The following is a 20,562-nucleotide window of genomic DNA, read 5'->3' on the forward strand; positions in this document are numbered from 1 at the left end:
CCCGAGGACTCTGGGCCCCGAGGGCAGAGCCGGCGGGAGCCGCGGGCCGGAGCCGCGGCCAGCTTTCCTGGCTGCGCAGCGCTGGGGCCTGGGCGCCCGGTCCCGGTGTCCGCCGGCCCAACCCCCCCTCCCCCACCCCCGCCCCGGGCCGCCAACCGGGCAGGCGCGGCGGGGCCTCCGCGGAGCCCGCGGGGGTGCGGCTCCCGCGGGGGCTCGGCCGCGGAAGCAAAGCGAAAGCACAGGCTCCTCCATCCCCTCCCGCCGCCGCGGCGGCTCCGCGGGGCCCGGCCCTCGCCCCCCCCCTCCCGTCCCAGCCGGCGGCCAGCGGGCTGCGAGGAGGCCGGGGCGCGGGACCCCCAAACTCCCGCCCCGCGCGGCGCCCCGGGAAGCCCCGCGGGGGGAGGCGCCGGCCCAGCCCGCGCCGCTCTTCCGCCCTCGGCCGCGGGCCGCGCCCCCGCCCTTCCTCCCGCCGCGCCCCCCCTTCGGCGGCCCAGCCTCTGGGGGGCCCAGCCCCGATCCTCCTTAGAATGTGGGCGGGACGGGGGGCTCTCGGGGTTCCAGAAACTTCGGGATAAAAGAAAAGCCTGGGAAGTCGGGGAATCTACATGCTGACCTCCCCTCCAGCCCCAGCGCCCCGCCACCCTGAACGCAGGTGTCTGCGGGGCCGGGGCGGCGGGCTGGGACCCGCACTCCGGCCGCGCTGGGCCTCTCGGCGCCGGGTCCGAGGCACCGGCTGGGAGCCTCCGGGCGCGGGGCGGGCGGAGTCCGCACCAAAACTGCACGGGCAGCTCGGGTGCGGGTTGGAGCTCCTCTGTGGCACTTTCCACCTCTGTCTCCTGTGTCTCTGACAGAGGCTGGGACGGAGTGCACCGGTATCTGCCTTCTCCCGGAGAAGTCCAGCGCCCCCGGGGTGTTCGAAGTGCGGGCCTGGGCGGCGGGAGCCCTGGCTGACAGACCGCCGGCAGGGCGACTAGCGCTTTCTGTCTGGTGACAGGGAGCTGGTACACTTTTTAAGGGTCACCCCGGGAGTCTGTAGAAAGATGATAGTCACACATCTGTGTGTCTCTCTCTCACCAAGCAGCAGTTTTGAATTTATGCATGTCCCCTTGTCTTAGAAAATGCCATGCTATATTTCAGACTTCTACCTTAGAATCATTAGTTTTCAATATCCATCACTTTGTGCTACATGGTGTTTTTGGGGATGAAATTATTCTTGTGTAATCCCACTAATGACGGTCTACTGTAGGCGTGGGGGAAATCTGCATCACTGAATTAGTGGAAAAGATATACCTGTATCTTTAGAAGTTGGGTGCCAGCCAAGTCACTGTCATCATAGCATTTCATTGACCTCAACACTAAAGAAAATCACCAAAACAAAACTTAAAACTTTCAGGTTTAAACTGTAAAGAGTTGCCTTAAAAAGGCTTCAAAAGCTAAGGTAAGATTGGGAAATAAGACACAAGCATAGAAATGTTCATCTTCCCCTCCTCGAGAGAGAGTCCAAGAGCCTTCTGCCCTGCTCACAAACTTCATGACAGAATTAGACTGTCGGCTCAGACCTGAATGTAAAATCCTGACGTCATCCCCCCCTCCCAAAGAAAAGTGTCAACGCAATATTTAAAATGTAGTATGTTTGCTTTCCTCATTATAGATAATATTTTGAATCCTCATAGTAATGGGGTATGTAATCCTTTATTTTTAACTCAAGTATGTAAATGAGTTATTTCAATAACTTAGATTTAGTGTTGGCAAAATGATTATTGTGTTCTCATAACTTAAACATTTGCAATTGCCAAATGAATGCCTGTTTAAATGCTAACACTATGTTTTTATTATTTGGGGGAGGAAGGAAGGACATTTCACACCTAGATAAAACAGCTAATTTTTCTTAAAAACAAGAAGCCCCTTTATTATTTAAGGAATGTTTTAGATAGTCTTGCCTCTTCACTTTAGTTACCATAAGTTCCCCCTCTTTACTTCCAAAGCACTTACATTGTAATTACAGTCATTAAAACAGGGCAGGCTACAGTATATGCTTGTTGAATGAATTAATACTTTGCATGTCTGTCCCCTACTATATTTCATGTCCTAGAAGACAGACACATTCTATAATTAGCAAAGTGTCTAGCACATATGCATACATAGTTGATTCACCACTCCAGCAGTTTTTAAAATCTGGGTGTTTATATCTAATTAGCATATATAAAGCTTTGATTTAAAAATTCAGCTAGGAGATAATGAAAAAGTAACATGTATGTTAAAATTAAAGTTCTTTTAGGCTTGTGTAGAATATATTCCCATGATGACGGGATTTTCTGAATTTCCAAAGCAAAATTTTAAAGAGAAACGGAACAGAATTTTCAGCTGGCTTTATACTGTCATCTTTTTTTAGTCTCATTTGCATAAATAGAGGAATGCAAAGATGATTTTGAAGTTACATAAGATTAGCTTTTTATAGAAGAGCCAAAGTCTTCCAAACAAGTCTTTCATAGAAACATTTTTGCAACTTGTCCAGATAATGTTTCATTCACAATCAAATGTACAATTTAATGTGTCAAGAACATTGTATGTCTGTATTTAAAGTCAGCTGGTACTTATTTTAAGAACTTTATCTTAAATAGCATTTTAAAAAAAACACCTAAAGTATCCCTTTTAATAGCTCTTCCTCCTCACTGATAGAAGTGTGCATGTGATCATGGGGACATTCAATTCACTTTGTAAAAACAATATTTTATTTTAAAGTTAGGAAGTTGAAAAGTGGGTCAGAAAATATAGATTGGCTTTCTTGTCAGTAAAAGTATTCTGATGCCATATTTTATATTTGAATTGCTAACAATTTATATTATGATCATTTCATGTTACATTTAGCCATTTAAAGACGAAGTAAAAAGAGGAAGCTAGAATTAAGGAGCCAAGGATCTAACTTCTTTAACATCTCCAATTTCAGATATAATATAGGAATCCTATATTGTGTTTTATCAGGTACAGTACAACTTAATTCATAGGCATTAAATGTTAATTATGACAGACTCTCAGAATCTATAGTTAAAATATATTAGATACCATTTGAATTAAAGATTTCAAACTCTGTAGCATTCCATAACTAGACATGTTTATAGATTTACACCTTTTTCACCACTGAGCTCTTACCTCAATATTTTTAAAATAGAAAATACATAGGGAAAAAAAGAAAAGAAACTACATAGTAAAACTACCATTAAAAATGGCAGCTGTACTAACTTGGGTGTTTAAGGACTGAAATCAATTATAGGACCTTTTAGTTTTAAGGGGACCTCCCCTCCCCCCATAATGCAACAAGAAACTGAAAACAAAATTACAATGAAAGTTTATTTGCAATTTTAATTATTTGCTCAATCTGTCGTTCCCCCTTCCCCCATCTCGAAAAAAGGAAACACAACCACTTTTATTTTAAAGGATTTTTCCCTTGGTTAGTGTGGAGATCATTGTGAAACTTAACCCTTGGAGTTAGGTAGAGGGGTTTGGGTATCACTGGCTTCTGAACTGCAGAGCAGAAGACATACATTTGTCTTACTGAGCACATTGCTCTCTCTGATTGCGCGTCCATTCCCAACTATTTGGGGCTCCACAACATGTCAGGACTTCATCAGAAAACTCAAGTCAGAATGAGATCTTCAAGATCATTTTATAGGACTCACACCAAACATAAGAAGCAGCGAGGTTGAAGGAGAGAAGTCAGGAGGTTTCCTGTCTGGGTGTGACTCAGCAGCAGCTGTGGCTGTCTTCTCCACACCTGGTGAGATTTAGTTTCTGATGGAGAAACATTTTAAGTTGACACCTGTGATTGAAACATTTGACATACAGATTTTAGAGAAGTTAGGATCCAGTAATAGATTAGGTACCTATTATTTGTTAAGAGAGACTTGGTAAAGAGCTAGTTATATAAGCTAAGGAAGGTCAATTAAGATATTTGAATTAAGACTTTACAGGTAAAGTCCCCCCCCCCCCTTTTTTTTTAGGAGTGTCACTCAGCAACAAAATAAAGCCTAAGTTTTAAAAAGTACAAATGTTTAAAAATCACACAAAAGTGAGGAAACAGCAAAGCTAGTAGTAGGAGGAGAAAGTCACGGAACACAGGACATTTATCACATCGTTTCCTCATATGCTTTTCTCTTTGAATATCTAGGAGTGCTTATTAAATGCTTTCAATACAACATAAATCAGTGTGTAGACATCGTTGTCTTGACCCACCAGGAATTCCAAAACTTGAAGTGCCAGATATTTAAAAGCTGGAGCAAAGGGGAAAACTCTTACTTGAAGGTTGCATTGACAATCATGTATTTATCAGATTCCACAATGCCACATGGAGATTCCACTGTGGAAGCCAAGACAAGTTCATTGCCCAGTTTCCTTGTCTCTGCCCTTGCCCGGGGCTCCCGGCCCGTGGGGCTCCCGGGGCACGCGGACAGCTAGGTGGGTCTGGGGTCGCTTGTAGGAACCAGTGCTCCGGAGGACGTCCTAGGCACCAGGCTGGCGACACTGGAGGCGCACGCTCCTGCAGCGGATGGGCGCATTTGGCACTTCGGGGCGCCCCTGCAGGCGGAGTTCCCCTGCGGCTGGCCGTCTTTGGGGGTGCGGGTCCCGGTGGCCCTGACATCACTCCCTTCGGGGACTGGGCCTTGCGGCGGCGAGACACCCTTGCAATGTCTCGGTTTCGGTGGGTTGACCGGTCGCGGGTCCACAGAGAGGACCCGTCGGCTCCCGTCGGAGGCCGAGTTGCTGTCTTAGTCCCCTGTCCGCTCCCAGTTCTCCCAGGCCCCTCGCGGAGGAGCCGCGTCGCCCCAGAGCTGTGACCGCCGGGAGCGGTGGGCGCCCCGAGTCAGGCCGGAGCTGCAAATGGGGGCTGAGCGGCGCCCCGACGGCTGGCAGCGGGAGCCCGGGTGGCAGGGCGGCAGCTCCACCGCGTCTCTCCCTGTGGGAGCGGAACCAGGAAGCCCAAACCCAGTTTGTGCAGATGGTGGCAGAGCTGACACCAGACCTCAGAACATGAGACTCTGCAAAGCGCCTAGAACCCCCTACCCCAGCCCTCACCTGAACCCGCCGCACACGGAAAGCTCAGGCCTTGCTCCGCACGCGTTGCCCTGGGTCCTCAGGCCTCTCATCACCCACATCCCAGGACGGTAGCCGGCCTTTGTCCCCAAAACCCTTCAGTGGAGTCCCCGCTTGCCCGCCCCAACCCTCCCCTACCCCGGGCTCCAATCCCATCCAATCCCCTGCCCGCCGAGTTTTGGGGAGGAGAAGCCGGGGCTGGAGGACAGCATCCCTCAATTCCTCCAGCTCACTGCCAAGGTGTGGAAGCTGCCAGTCCCCGGGGACCGCGGGGCTGAGAGGGTGAAGCTCACAGATTGGTGAGCGAGGGGCCCAACGCCCCTATTAACATCTTGATCGCAACCAGGCATGCGTCAGGTTGAAAGTCAAAGCCAAACGAATTGCCTGGAAGTCATTTTATGTGAATGGGAATCTACCCTAATCACTCCCGTTTTATCCGGGTGCCCCTACACTTCTCCCTGCCTTTGATCACCTTCACTTCTTCACACCAAAGGAATTCCAGAGCCGTTGACACATTATTTCTCATTTTGCATTAGTGAAAGAGCCATGATATGCTTGAATATTTCTCAGGAGATTCAAAGTCGGTAAAGACCTAACTTTGAGAAATCATTTTGGTGTTCTCATTTCACACATCAGCCAGAACTCTTGCAGACTATAGAGAGGGAGGGACGGAGGGAGGGAGGGAGGGAGGGAGGAGAGAGAGAGAGAGAGAGAGAGAGAGAGAGAGAGAGAGAGAGAGAGAGAGCGCTTTGTTTCAAATCTAGTAACAATAATGATGGCTCTCTTCTCCCCCTGCCCTTCCTCTCTCATTAAACATGATTCCACCACCATCTGAACTCAAAGTTAAGATAGCATTTTATCACTGTGTCATGAGAAACCTTCAATTCATTGGATATGATCTTTAAAACATTAAAATTAACATGTAATTAAAAAATTAAAAACATATTGAGAGGGCAAAAATGTTTAGTTGTAGTATTTACTCGGTTGATTTTTTTTTTAAAGGGGAATTATTATTGCACCTAGATGGTGTGTGTGTGTGTGTGTGTGTGTGTGTGTGTGTAGGGGGGGTGTCTTGTTTTTTGTCACTGGGAGGGATTTTGGTATTTTATTCCTGTATTTTTGGGAGGAGGGGGCATCAGGAGATGTATTTAGAATGGAGAAAGTGCATTTTATAATCATTAAAAACTTTTTATTTAGGGATAATTAAAAATTCACATGCAGTTGTAAGAAATAATACAAGATCCCGTATACCTAAAAATTGTATCATGGTATCACAACCAGGAGTTGATATTGGTAATTCATTGATTTAATTCAGGTTTTCCCAGTTTGACTTGTACTTGTGTGCTTGTGTGTGTGGAATGCATTTTTTTCTGTGTGTCTCCATCACCACAATAGTCAAGATGTTGCCCTTTATAACCATATCCACCTCCTTCTTGTCCCTAACCCAGGGCAAATGCTATTCTGTTTTTTATTTTAAAACTTTTGTTATTTCAAAATTGATAATCTTTTGTTGTGAAGTTGTTTTATGTGGATTAATTTACTTTCTTCTGCATGTGTGTGTGCTTTAATGCATGCATGTATACTCCTTAAAATACTCAGACCTCATATATATTGGTTAATTAAAGTTTATTAGAGCATATTATATTTTAAAAATGCACCTTTTATAAAGGCCCCCCCCCCTTGGTCCTATTTAATGGCCTTTGTGAATGTATACTTGCTATTTACATTATATTAAACATTTGATATGAAATATGGAAGTATAGATACCACTTAAAATACAGAATATCGTGTTTTAGTACAATAGTGGTAGGTTTTCTCTTCCCATAAGTATACAATGTAGAATATATTATGGAATTTAATCAATCCAAACTATTAGGCTAAATGATCACCAAAGTGTAAGTGACTTAGATGTGGCATTTTAAATAGCCACCTATTTTCACTTATGGTCTGGCTTATGAGGAATGGAGTACAAAAGGAATATAACTTAATGTTTTAAAGTGATCTGTACTTGACTAATGTCTTTTTAAAAGTAATTTATTTTTTATTGAATTTATTGGGGTACAGGTTTCAAGTGTACAACTCAATCAAACATCATCTGCACACTGCATTGTGCGCCATTGCCCAAAGCAAAGACTCTTACCCTTCCCATTTCCCCTCCTTTATACATCTCCACTAACACTCACCCCTTCTTCTCTGCCTGTCACCACACTGTCTTTCCCTCTGGCTATCAGCACATTATTGTCTGTATCTAAACATAAACACACACACACACACACACACACACACACACACATATTTCCTCCCCCTCTTAATCCATTCACCTCTTTTACCTACCCTCAACCCCCCTTCCCTCTGACAGTTGTCAATCTTTTCCATGTATCCATATCTCTGTTTCTATTTTATCAGTTTGTTTATTAAATTCATGTAAGTGAGATCATATGGTATTTATCATTCTCTGACTGGCTTATTTCATTTAGCATAATACTCTCCAGGTCTATGCATGATGTTGCCAAAGGTAAGATTTCTTTCTTTTTCAAAAGCTCAATAGTATTCTACGGTGAAATGTACCATAGCTTTTTAATCCACTCTTTGATTAGTATCTTGATGGAACGTTAAGATTTTTATTTTCCTGAGATATTTATTTTAACATATTTAATGTTACCTAGATTTAATTTAAGCACTTCTTTTTAAAAATATATTATTTATTTAAAATGTGCATTTTATTGATTTCAGAGAGGATGGAAGCGGGAGAAAGAGATAGAAGCATCAATGATGGGAGAGAACCATTGACTGGCTGTCTCCTGCACACCCCACACTGGGGATGGAGCCTGCAACCTGGGCATGTGCCCTGGGTCAATACTCAACCATTGGGCCACACCAGCTGGGCTAAGTACTTCTTTAGTTATTTTAAGTAGAGACAGATAATGAATATTGTAATATGTTTATTCTTTAATTAAAAAAATAACCTGTAAGCTTTTTTTATGAAAACATTTTTAATAGTAAACTAACTTAATCATTCAAATTAATTATTCTAAAAAAAAATCACCTGGATTCAAAAATGCTTTTAAATGAGCCACTATCTGTATACATCAGTTATATATTCTGATCAAGTTTCTTTTTTCAGTTATATGACTTCATTTTGGTAGTCTAAGACACCACTACATTTTATTCCTGACTTTGACATAATTTCTACATACCTGGGAAGGTTTTATTTTCTTACTTTTATATAAACTATTTAAACAAATACATGGCATGTATTCAAGGTAATGTGAAAACCATTTCCATATGGACATCATGATAAATCAGTAGTTCAGTTGTTAAAAATTTTTGAATTCATTCACTATGAAAGGAACTTTAAAGATGAAAATTATTAATGAAGTTTTATTTTATTTTAAATCTCTGCTCTCTTTCATTGTGCTTTTGGTGGTCTTATGAGAGAATCTGTCTTATAAAATATGTCCAAAGTAATTACTAAAGCCAACAATATTCTTCAGAATAATTGGACAAAAATAAGTTTGATTTCTAATTAAACTTGTTCCTGGAGAGAACTGTGTACAATGTGTCTATAACTTAGAGTTATTTTTTTCTCATTGAGATTTGATTTTTTTGAAATCAAAAGAGCATACATGAAAATATTAAAAAGTTTAAAACCTCAAACCTGTACGTTTGAACCATTACATCTCACTGCTATAAATGTGAACTAAAACAAAAATAGGCTCTGCATTTTTAATGTTTTAATTTTTATTTATCTATGCATATTATAAAAATTAAAATGTACAGACAATATAAATATTAAGTAAGAAATATCTACAATCTGTGATTTTTTATTTTCTTCTGTTAATTTGTATTTTCAATTTTTTTATAATGCACATATGGTTTTAAATAGTAATAATAATAAATAATTTAAAACAAAAAATGAATTTTGATACTTTTCCTCTTTTGATAATGACTGTCACAGTAGAGGTAATGCATTGTTAATTCTACCAATTATAGAATTTGAGCAATTTAGGGTGATTGTTTAGATACAAAATATAAGAATCATGTTTTTACATATTGAAATATAAGACCACTCTTATGTTGTTTAGGAGGTCTTTAGAAAAAAACTACTAAAAGTTCCAAGAAAGTTATTTTTAGAATTATTTTTAAATCAAATAAACATGTTTGAAGTGGGGAGTAAAGTTTAAATTAATACTTTGTAATATATTACGTATAATCTATAGCAAATCAGTAAGTATGCACATTTTCAGAAGAGTAGTAAAACAGAAGTTTGCATAACACTTTATGCATCTGTCTGAAGCTAATTTGCAAGTTGAATCAACTTAATGGATTCAGAATTTAAGAAAGTAATATATGTTGACATAAAATGATTTTAATGTCTGGACCTAATTAATGAGCTAGCACCTCAATTTGCTATGAAAAGGAAAAGCCTATGTTAAGCATTTATAATGTATCTAAACATATCCTGGTAGGCAAATGTTCCATGATTCTCTAACAGAAATTATTGTTCTATAGGATAAAGACAACTAGTGGAGCAACTTCAAAATATGAACTATGCTATTTAAATTTGATGCATTTTGTCAATATAAAAGGAATCTTATATTGTAAATTATATCTTAAAACACTTTTTTCTTTTCTTCTTCTTCTTCTTTTTTTTTTTTTAAAGATAGGGAAATAGTTTTTTTTCACCTATGTTTAAGTGAAAAATATTCTATGGAACTATAAAAATTCTGAAAATGTAGCACCTAACAATATGTCCTAAAAACAAGATTATCAAAATTTTATTCTATGTTCTAAATGATTGTTCCTACATGGACATTTATCTGTTTTGTTATCTAAACTTTGGTACATAAGTAGAAAATAATACAGTAAAGGGTAGGGTCTCATTGTTTTTTTAGGAAAAATTAGACAATTAAGGAACAAAAACAAACCCCAAGCTATTGAGCTTATGAAAGTGGGTCTTAGAAATAGTGTGGATTAAATTTAAATGTTATATTTTAAATGTTTCCAAAAGGTTTCTTAAATATTTTCTAATTCCACTTTATACTTTAATAGTTTTATTTTTCATGACCTTTGCTCCTGACTAGAACCTTTTCCTATTCTTCTTTTTCTAATTAATTTCTACTCATTCTTTTAAAAAATATATGTTTTTATTGGTTTTAGAGAGAGAAGAGGGAGAGGGAGAGAGACACATTGACCAGTTGCCTCCTGCATGCACCCACTGGGGATGGAACCCAAAACCTGGGCATGTGCCCTGGCTAGAAATGGAACCAAAGACACCTTTCAGTGCACGGAAGACACTCAACCAACTGAGCCACATTGACCAAGGTTCTATTCATTCCTTATGGCTCTGATTAGATGTTAATTCCTCAGAGAAACCTTCCTTGGGCCCTCAGAGTAAGTTAAGTCTCCTGATTTGTGCTTTCCTTGCTCCTAGTATTTCTTTTTCATATTTCTTATCATAATTGCAATGATTTCTTTTCTGTTTTTTTGGTTTTTTTCACTAACTGTAAATTCTATACCTAATAAAATGCTTAGCACTGAGTAGATGTTTAACATGTTCAAATAGAATGAAGGAATAATTATGTTTCTAAGTGTTTTCATATCTATTAAAAAATCAGATTATTGTAACAGCTCGGGTAGGTAGTGTGGGTATCTTCTTCAGTGTGGATTCTTAAACCCAAAAAGGATGGATAATTGCCCTCATCACAAAGAGAGTTAGAGGTCAAAGTGGAACAAAGACCTGTTTCTTAATTGCTGTCTGATCCTGTGATCCTTCTGCTTATAGGAATTAGTAAACTATTTCTAAGTGGTTTTAGAAATTCCTAGTAAACCTCAATGTTAACTGTGAAAACAAGTTGTCTGTTTAGGCCTTTGGGTAAAGAGGCTGTCCAGTAATTGTGCATGACAGGCTTTTGAGGTCTCCTTAAGGACCATTATGGGAGCTTGAGTGGAGGCCAGATGCAGAGGACTAACTTTGATAAATAACTGGAGGTTTGAGGGAGGAATTGTATTTAGGGCTTAAACTGGTCTTAGAGCTCTAGAAGACCTTTCGGCTTCCTGTGATTTCTAAGAAAAAGCCTTATCAATCCAGAAACTCATTAAAGCACGCAGGGAGGAGCATATAATCCACAGGGGGTTGAGACCCAAGAGAGTACTTCGGAGAGTTATTGGTCTGAGGCCCTACCTGGATCAGGGGCAGTGCAGAGGAGATTTCATCAGAGCTCAGTGGGGTCGGCTGCCTGTGACTGACTGCCTTCTCTCCAGTGTGGAACTCACATGCTCATTGAAAACTACAGTCAAAGCTCATTTTCATATTTCTTTATATAATTATAAACATGTAAGTTCCACTCATTTTATCTAAAAAATATTAAATTGAACCTGCCATAACTTGTATTCTCTACATGCTCACTCAGTTCATGGTGATGGCTGTGACCTAGTCTAGTCAGTTTAATACAGTAATCATGGAAGACAGCTACAGTAATGTTAATGGTAGAATAATATCAATTCAAAGATTATACCCTTTGGTATGCATTCTAAACCTGGCAATAGGCCAGTTTCATTGGTAAATGGTAAATGCCATATAAGTATCTATACTAATAAAAACCTAAGTGGCATCTTGCCCTTGTTGTACAAGATGGCCATCACAAGATGGCTGGCAGGGGAGGGCAGTTGTGGGTGATTAGGCCAGCAGGGGGGGGGGCAGTTGGGGGCAATCGGGTCAGAAGGGGAGCAATTGGGTCAGAATCAGGACAGCTGGGGGTGATCAGGATGGCAGGCAGAAACGGTTAGGGATGATCAGGCAGGCAGGCAGGCAAGTGGTTAGGAGCCAGCAGTCCCAGATTATGAGAGGGATGTCTGAGTGCCGATCAGGCCTAAATAGGCAGTTGGAGGGGTCCCAGATTGGAGAGGGTGCAGGCTGGGCTAAGGGATACCTCTCCAGAAGTATGTACTATGTTAAGTAAATAAATAAATGCATGCTCTGCTTCCTTGCCCTCTTAGAATTGTTGCTAGTTTGTTCAGTGAGTCAGTGGTCTTGGTTTCATCTTCCTCTCACCTCTCCCTAATTGAAAATGACATATCAAGTGTGGTAGCCTATCACTCATAAACAATGAGTTAACAGTGAATCACCAAACAAAATTCAAAGATGCTAAGCATAGTATTAACTACAATAAGAATAATTTAAAAAGAAGAAAATGGACTACTTTTGATCATCATGTAAAAAGATTATACATAGATTTTTTGTGATTCATTATGACCCTTTAAATAAATTATAAGACTCTTGAAAAAGAGTCTTGGCCATTCATGGCAGACCTGGGAATTATTCAGTCTTCATTTTCATTTATTTCCCTGAGAATAAGTCCTGTAAACAATAAAGTTCCCTATGGCTTCCCATTTCACTTAGAACAACATCACAGAGTCTTAATTTGACCTGTAGCCAAATTTGATCTGGCCCTAACCAAGCTCTCCAGCTTTATCTCTTGCCAAATCACCCCCACTTGACATTTCAGGCTGGTCTGACTTTCTCATGGCTTCTTCAACAGTCCGCCACAATTATCACCAATTTCTCCATCTTCTTCACACTAATCAGTTTCTCTTCTAAATATCTCCCTTATCTCCTCCCCTTTGCTATTGCTGTTCTCTAGGCCATCTTCACATCCAGTGTAGATTCCCTACAGCAGCTTCCTAGGTGGTCTTCCAATCTTGCTATGTTTAACCTTTCTTCCCAGTGTAATCATAGGGAGCCTTATTTACAAAGTGCAAATTTGACATTAATGTTCAAATTGAATTGAAATGAATCTAATTCAAAATGCTTCAGGATTTTGGTTTCTGTTAATTTCTTAGCCTTCTTTCTCTAACCTCTCTCCCCTCTTGTACTGTAGTCATACTGCATTCTCAGTTTTGTCAACACACCAAACTGTTTTGGTTTTCAGCTTCATTTGTGTAGTTCATTCTGGTTGGAATACTCTCCAATCCATTTACCTCACTACTCCCTCCAAATTTTTAGCAGGCAATCTTCCCCCGAAGCCTTCTGATCTAAAATTAGATGTCACTGCTCCTGGGTTGCCTTTTCTGTGTTCTTTATATTCTGCTCTATTCTATGTTTGACACAGTAATTAAAAAGACTATATGCACCAAAAGAAGCATTCTATTTAAACATGAATCACATTCTAGTTTCATTTGTTGCATACATCATAATGTGTTCCTTTTGTTTACCTCTCACAGCCCCTTTATAAGTTCCTTGTCTAAGGAGATGCATCTGTCCATGTAAAGATAATTGTGTGTTCAACACCCTATCTATTCTTAATAGATATTTTTTTAAAATTACAGTTTACATTCAATACTCTGTATTAGTTTTAAATGTACAATGTACAGCATAGTGGTTAGAAAAATCATGTTCTTTGCATAGTGGACCCCCTGATATTTTAAGTATCCACCTGGCCCCATACATAATTGTTATATTATTATTGACTATCCTCCTTATGCTGTGATTATTCTCCAACTACCAATTTATACCTCTTAATCCCTTCACAATTTTTACCCTGCTCCCAAACCCCCTCTCCTCTGTCAAGTAACACTCAGTTCTAGGTATCTGTGAGTATATTTCTATTTCATTTGTTTGCTTATTTTTCCCCCCTCTAGATTCCCCATATAAGTGAAATCATATGGTATTTGTCTTTCTCTGTCTGACTTATTTTATTTAGCATAATACCCTCTAGGCCCCTTGCTGCTGTTACAGAAGCTAAGATTTCATTACTTTTTTATGGCCATATAGTATTCCATTATATGTACAACAGTCTTTTTTATCCACTCATCTATTGACGGGCACTTGGGTTGCTTCTATATCTTGGCTATTGTAAATAATGCTTGCAATGAACATATGGGTCCATATGTTCTTTTCAATTACTGTGTTTATTTTATTTTATTTTATTTTATTTTATTTTATTTTATTTTATTTTATTTTATTTTATTTTATTTTTTATGTATTCCCAGGAGTGGGGTTGCTGAGGCATAATGCAATTCCATTCTAAAATTTTTTGAGGAACCTCTATGCTGTTTTCCATAGTGGTTGCACCAATTCACATTCCCACCAACAGCACATGAGGATTCCCTTTCCTCCACGTCCTTGCCCACACTTGTTGTTTGTTGATTTATTGATGATAGCCATTTTGACAGGTGTGAGGTGGTATCTCATTGTGGTCTTGATTTACATTTTTCTGATGATTAGTGTAGTTGAACAACTTTTCATATTTCTCATGGTCATCTGTATGTCTTCTTTGGAGAAGTGTCTATTCAGGTTTTCTTTTGGGTTGCATGTTTTTCTGGTGTTGTGTTGTATCTGTTCTTTTTAAATGTTTGTTATTAACCCATTAATGGATACATAATTGGCAAGTATCTTCTCCTATTCAGTAGTTTGTCTTTTGATTTTGTTGGAGGCTTCCTTGTTGTGCAGAAACTTTTTACTTTGATGTAGTCTCATATGTTTATTTTTTTCTCCTATGTTCCTTGTCTAAGGAGACATATCAGAAAAAATATTGCTATAAGAAATGTTCAAGATTTTACTGCCCATGTTTCCTTCTAGAATTTCTGTGATTTCAAGTCTCACATTTAAGTCTTTACTCCATTTTTAGTTTATTTTTGATATAGTGTAAGAAGGTAGTCTAGTTTCATTCTTTTGCATGTATCTGTCCAATTTCCCCACTATCATTTATTGAATAGACTCTCTTTATCCTAATATTCTTGATTCCTTTGTCATAGATTAATTGACTGAATAGGCATGGATTTATTTCTGAGCTCTCTATTTGTTCCATTGATCTGTGTTTGTTTTTATGCCTTTAGCCTTGCAATATAGTTAGACATCAGGTAGTGTGATACCTCCTACCGAGTTTTTCTTTTTCATTATTTCTGTTGCTATTTGAGGTCTTTTGTGTTTTCACACAAATTTTTGGATTATTGTTCTAGTTCTATTAAATATGCTATTGGTATTATTTTAAACCTATTTTTTTCTTTAAAGATTACTATCTAGAATAAACTTTATTTTTTTATTTTTGTTAATCCTTACCCGAGGATGCTTTTCCATTGATTTTTAGAGAGAGTGGATGGGAAAGACAGAGAGAGATAAAGATTGATGTGAGAGAAACCCATTAACTGGCTGCCTCCTGCATGGTGATCGAGCCTGGAACCGAGGCAGATGCCCTTGACCAGAATCCAACCCAGGACCATTCAGTCCCTGGGTTGACACTCTATCCACTGAGCCATACCTGCTAGGGTGGTATTTTTAAAAATATATATTTTTATTGATTTTAGAGAGGGGGAGAGAGTGATAGAAACATCAATGATGAGAAACACCAATTAGCTGACTTCTGCAGGCCCCCTGAATCCCATGGGGATTGAGCCTGCAACCTGGGCATGTGTTCTGACTAGAAATCAAATCATGACCTCTAGTTTCATATGTCGACACTCAACCACTGACCAACTGGGCTCTATTGGTATTTTGATAGGAAGTAGTGAATCCTAACAGATATTTCTTGAATAGATTATTCACTCCATGGTAATTCTAAAATATATGGTAGAAAAGACTCAATTCATGGGGTCAGCGAACATTAAATATTATTTCATCAGAATGGAAGGCATTGATTAATTAATCAGTAATATACAGTAATAATAATAATAAAATGATGATGAAAAATATGGTCAACATAGGAAATTGATTCCTTTAGTTAGCACTGTTATTTACCAAGCACTTGTGTTTATTTTATACCAAGCCATGTTCTAACACTTTAGAAATTTTACTTCATTGTAGTTCTCACAATAATTTTATGAGGTATTCTTAAATTTTACATATGGTGAAATTGAGACACAGAAATGTTATAATAAGTAACCTTGCTGAGTCCCACTGCAAGGAAATGGCAGCACCCAGATTTGAACCCAATCAGTTTACCTCCAGATAAAGGCTCTAATTACCTCAGTATATTGTTTGTCAACATAGGCAGTCATGTAACAAGCAGAGCAAGTGATTCCTTCTATTTTTAAAGCTTTGAATTTCTTTAATATTCTCATTGGACTTCAAACAGAATGCCTGGATCAAGTACCGGTAGTAACACTGACAGTCAAAGGTGAATTCTTTGTTGTGTATTGGTTAATTGTATGCAAAAATCACTTCTTTCAAAGCTTGTATGAACTATAGTGCAATTTCATAGTAAATGGTCGTATAAAAAGTAGTTTTAGATAAAAATAAAACATTTGCAATAATAAAGAAGTAATAATTATTTTTATTAATAATAACAAAAGTAAAAACTTGGAATCATACATTTTTAACATATTTTATAAGTTTGTGATAATTTTGAATAAAATTGGAAAGTAAAGAATATATACGGTAGAAATAACTTCACATTTAAGTAAAAAATATAAAGAAGGTCATCAAAGGATAATACCAGGAGAGTAAAAAGACAGCTCACAGAATGGGAGAATATATTTGCAAAGCATATATATGATAAGAGATTAATATTAATAGGAGATATATATATCTCCTAAGATTCAACTAAAAACTCCAAACAACTTGATTCAAAAATGGCCAAAAAATTTGAATAGACATTTCTCCAAAGAAGTTATAAAAATGGCACATGAATAGATATTCAACATCACTGGTCATCAGAGAAATGCAATTCAAACCACAGTGAGATACCATTTTATACACATTGGGATGACTATTATTAAAAACAACAACAAAAAAGTAAGTGTTAGTAATAATGTGGAGGAATTGACACTCTTGTGCTTTGATGATGGGAATGTAAAATGGTGCAGCCATTGTGGAAAACAGTTTGATAGTTCTTCAAAAGTTAAATAGAATTACCATTTCACCAAAAATTCCACTTCAAGGTACACAGTAAAAATAATAGAAAGCTGGGACTTAAGTGGATATGTGTACACCAATGTTCATAGCAACATTATTCACAATAACAAAAAGGTGGAAACAGATGGACAAAATATTGTGTATACAAGTGAATGGTATTCATCTTACAAAGGTAATGAAATTCTGATACATGCTACAACAGATGAACCTTGAAAACATGCTAAGTTTGGCCGAAACCAGTTTGGCTTAGTGGATAGAGCATTAGCCTGTGGACTGAAAGGTCCCAGGTTTGATTCCAGTCAAGGGCATGTACCTTGGTTGAGGGCACATCCCCAGTGGGGGGTGTGCAAGAGGCAGCTGATTGATGTTTCTAACTCTCTATCCCTCTCCCTTCCTCTCTGTAAAAATCAATAAAATATATCTTAAAAAAAAGAAAAGAAAAAGAAAGCATGCTAAGTTTGAAATAAGCCAGACAAAAAGGGACAAATATTATATAATTTCATTTATATGAGGTATTTATAGTAAACAAATTCAGAGAGACAGAAAGTAGAATAGAAGTTACCAGGGGCTGAGAGTAGGGAGAAATGGGGAGTTAGTGTTAAATTTGAATAAAGCATCTGTTAGTGATGATGAAAAACTTCTGGAAATAATAGCGGGTGATGGTTACACAACATTCTGACTGTACTTAATGCCACTGAATTGTACATCTAAAAATGGTTAAAATAATAAATTATGTTATGTATACTTTACCACAAAAAAAAAAAATACAATTAAAAAGTTGCAAAACAAAACAGAAGAGAAGTAACCAGGGCAAACAAATATTTATTTTTTTAAATATGTCTTTTAAAGATTGATTTCAGAGGAAGTAAGAAAGAGAGAAACATCAGTGATGAAAGATTGGCTGCCTCCTGCACACCCCACACTGGGGATTGAGCCCCCAACCTCGGCATGTGCCCTGACTGGGAATCAAACAGTGACCACCTGGTTCATAGGTCTACACTCAACCACTGAACCATACTGGCTGGGCCAGACACTTACTTTTAAGGAAACAAAGTTGATATGTTAAATATCTTTGTACACAGAAAATTGAGGTAATATGTATATAAATTATATATATTTATATGTAATATGAGAATGAATGGGTAATTTTTTTTGTCTTTGGAAGCGTTTGATATTTTCTTTCTAATTTATATATGCAGTAGGCATACAAAATCAAGTAATTAGGTCTATGTTACATTGAAAGGAATTAAAGGAAAGAGCTATAATTATTTTGAGTCTATTTTATAATCTCCACTTGATTATTAGTTTCTTGAGAGTAGGAGCTGCCTTCACTCATGTATGTAGTTCTATTCCTTGCCACTTTGTAAACCTTGATCTGTTTTTTGAATGAATGATTTTGGGCAAGATTAGCAAGGTTGTTTCTGTTTGGGGCATAACTGGATTGCAATGTAGGTATTAGCAGCAATGTCTCCAGTATGGCACTGGAACAAGAAAAATACAAAAGGAGCTCAAAGCTATAAAGTTGGGGGTAGGGAAAAATTATGAAGATGTATCTTATAAGTTAAAATTCAAAAATAGTTTCACACTATTTTATCAGTGTGTGTAGAGTGCACTAAATTGTTTTATAAGCATTAGAGTATAATATATGAATTATTTTTAATATTAGGTATTAGATAGATCATGTTGGCTCCTTCAGGGGAGGCCCCAATGAGGTCATTAGCTGCTCCTTAGAGACCTTGTGCATCAGATATAGCAACTATTTCAGACTGCTGTAATTTATGGATTCTAATTTTTCATGCATTTGCTCACTAAGGATCAGTCATTATCGATTCCTAATGGGCAGGTAGATAAGAAAAAATTTATTTTTATGTTATATATACTTTCCCCCACTGTCTTCCCTTTCCTCCCTTTACCTCTTTTGTCTCTCAGTGTCTCTTGTATCATTATCTGTATTTCTATGACAAACCTGTAATTAAATAACAAAGTTTCCATCCATGCTGTGTAAGAGATAAAAATCATGTCCCTAGGGACTTAATAATGATAAGAGAAAATTTAAGGATTAGAAATTAGGGGCAGTATTTTCCCTAAAGAATGATCTTATTCAAACAAAGATATTTATTTATTAATGAATTTATTTGGGTTACATTGGTTAATAAAACTATATAGGTTTCAAGTGTACAATTCTATAATACATCATCTGTATAATGTGTGTTTACCATCCAAAGTTTAATCTTCTTTCATCAACATTTATTTCCCATTTACCCTCGTCTACCTGCGCCCATCCTCTAAACAGATATTTTAAATGGAAATTTTAGCTTTTAATTGTATAGGTTCAGAGATTTAATTTTTTTTTTCAAAATTCTCATTGTGCTACTGTTTGGACTAAGGAATATAGGGAAAGTATGATAGAGCAGAAGTTCCATGCAGGAGTCTAACTTGGATAATGAATACAGGAATAGAAGGAGAGGAATTACGTGTCATTTTGTTGACATTATTTTTCTTAGTCCAGATGCAATAGAAAAATGGAGGAGAAAGTAAAAAATTCCTTTGAGTATATGGACAAGTAAAATACATTTTGGGGGTAAAATATTTTACAGCTAAAATTGTAAACTGAAATTTTCCAAAATTGGAGGCTTTTGGTATATTAGCTAAATATTGTAAGTAATAATAAACACATAATTAAGTTAAATATTATAGGATTAAATAGATGAATTCATCAAATTCTTACCATAAAAGTTCAAGGTTCTTGAGATTTTAATTTGAAATATATAGGTGGAATAATCCTGTTTATATTGATTTTCCAATTATATTTCAAAAGACAAGCCATTACACATAAATTTATCAAGTAAGGAAATAAAGGAAATACTAGAATCATCAGGGAAAAAGAATAACACAAGCCTTGACCGGTTTGGTTCAGTGGATAAAGCGTCGGCCTGCAGACTGAAAGGTCCCAGGTTTGATTCCTGTCAAGGACATGTACCTTGGTTGCAGGCACATCTTCAGTTTCGGGGTGTGCAGGAGAAAGCTGATCAATGTTTCTAACTCTCTCTCTTCCTCTCCCTTCTTCTCTGAAATAAATAAAATAAATTTTAAAAAATAAGAAAAAAATAATACAAGCAATAATCATGATTCTTTTATTTTTAAAATTGTGATTCTTTTAAAACCATTCTAAGTATACTTATAGTTTATATTTTTGCCTCATTAATATATTTATTATGAAACTTTACATATATGTAAACAAATTTAGCTTTTCTTTTTCTTTGCTCTTCTTTTTTTAAATGGTGCATATTTATTATAAAAAAATTTCAAGTTATATTCAACAACTACAACAACTACCTAATTTAAAAATGGGCACAGGACTTAAATAGACATGTCAACAAAGATGATGTACAAATGGGCAATACACAAGCACATGAAAAGACATTCACCATCATTAGTGCCAGGGAAATGTAAATCAAAACCACAATGACATACCACTTAATACCTATTAGGATGCCTATTATTTTAAAACAGCATGGAAAATAAGTGATGGTGAGGATATGGAGAAATCTGAACCCTTGCCCTTTGCTGGTTGGAATGTAAAATGGTGCAGCTGCTGTGAAAAACAGTTTAACAGTTTCTAG

The 20,562-nt window shown here is 37.7% G+C and overlaps 1 protein-coding gene across 1 annotated transcript in view; it reads left to right on the forward strand.

The window, feature by feature from the left end:
• Positions 1-4,875: 4,875 nt before the first annotated feature.
• SPAG6 (sperm associated antigen 6) overlaps positions 4,876-20,562 on the forward strand; it is a gene marked incomplete at both ends in the record, with an annotated part of 57,107 nt that continues 41,420 nt past the window's right edge. The window contains 1 exon segment of the mRNA XM_084865358.1: positions 4,876-5,159. Coding sequence (XP_084721484.1) covers positions 4,876-5,159 — 284 coding nt within the window.

Source organism: Pipistrellus hanaki (assembly GCF_964339955.1).
Source record: "Pipistrellus hanaki genome assembly, chromosome: 1".
Taxonomy (NCBI): domain Eukaryota; kingdom Metazoa; phylum Chordata; class Mammalia; order Chiroptera; family Vespertilionidae; genus Pipistrellus; species Pipistrellus hanaki.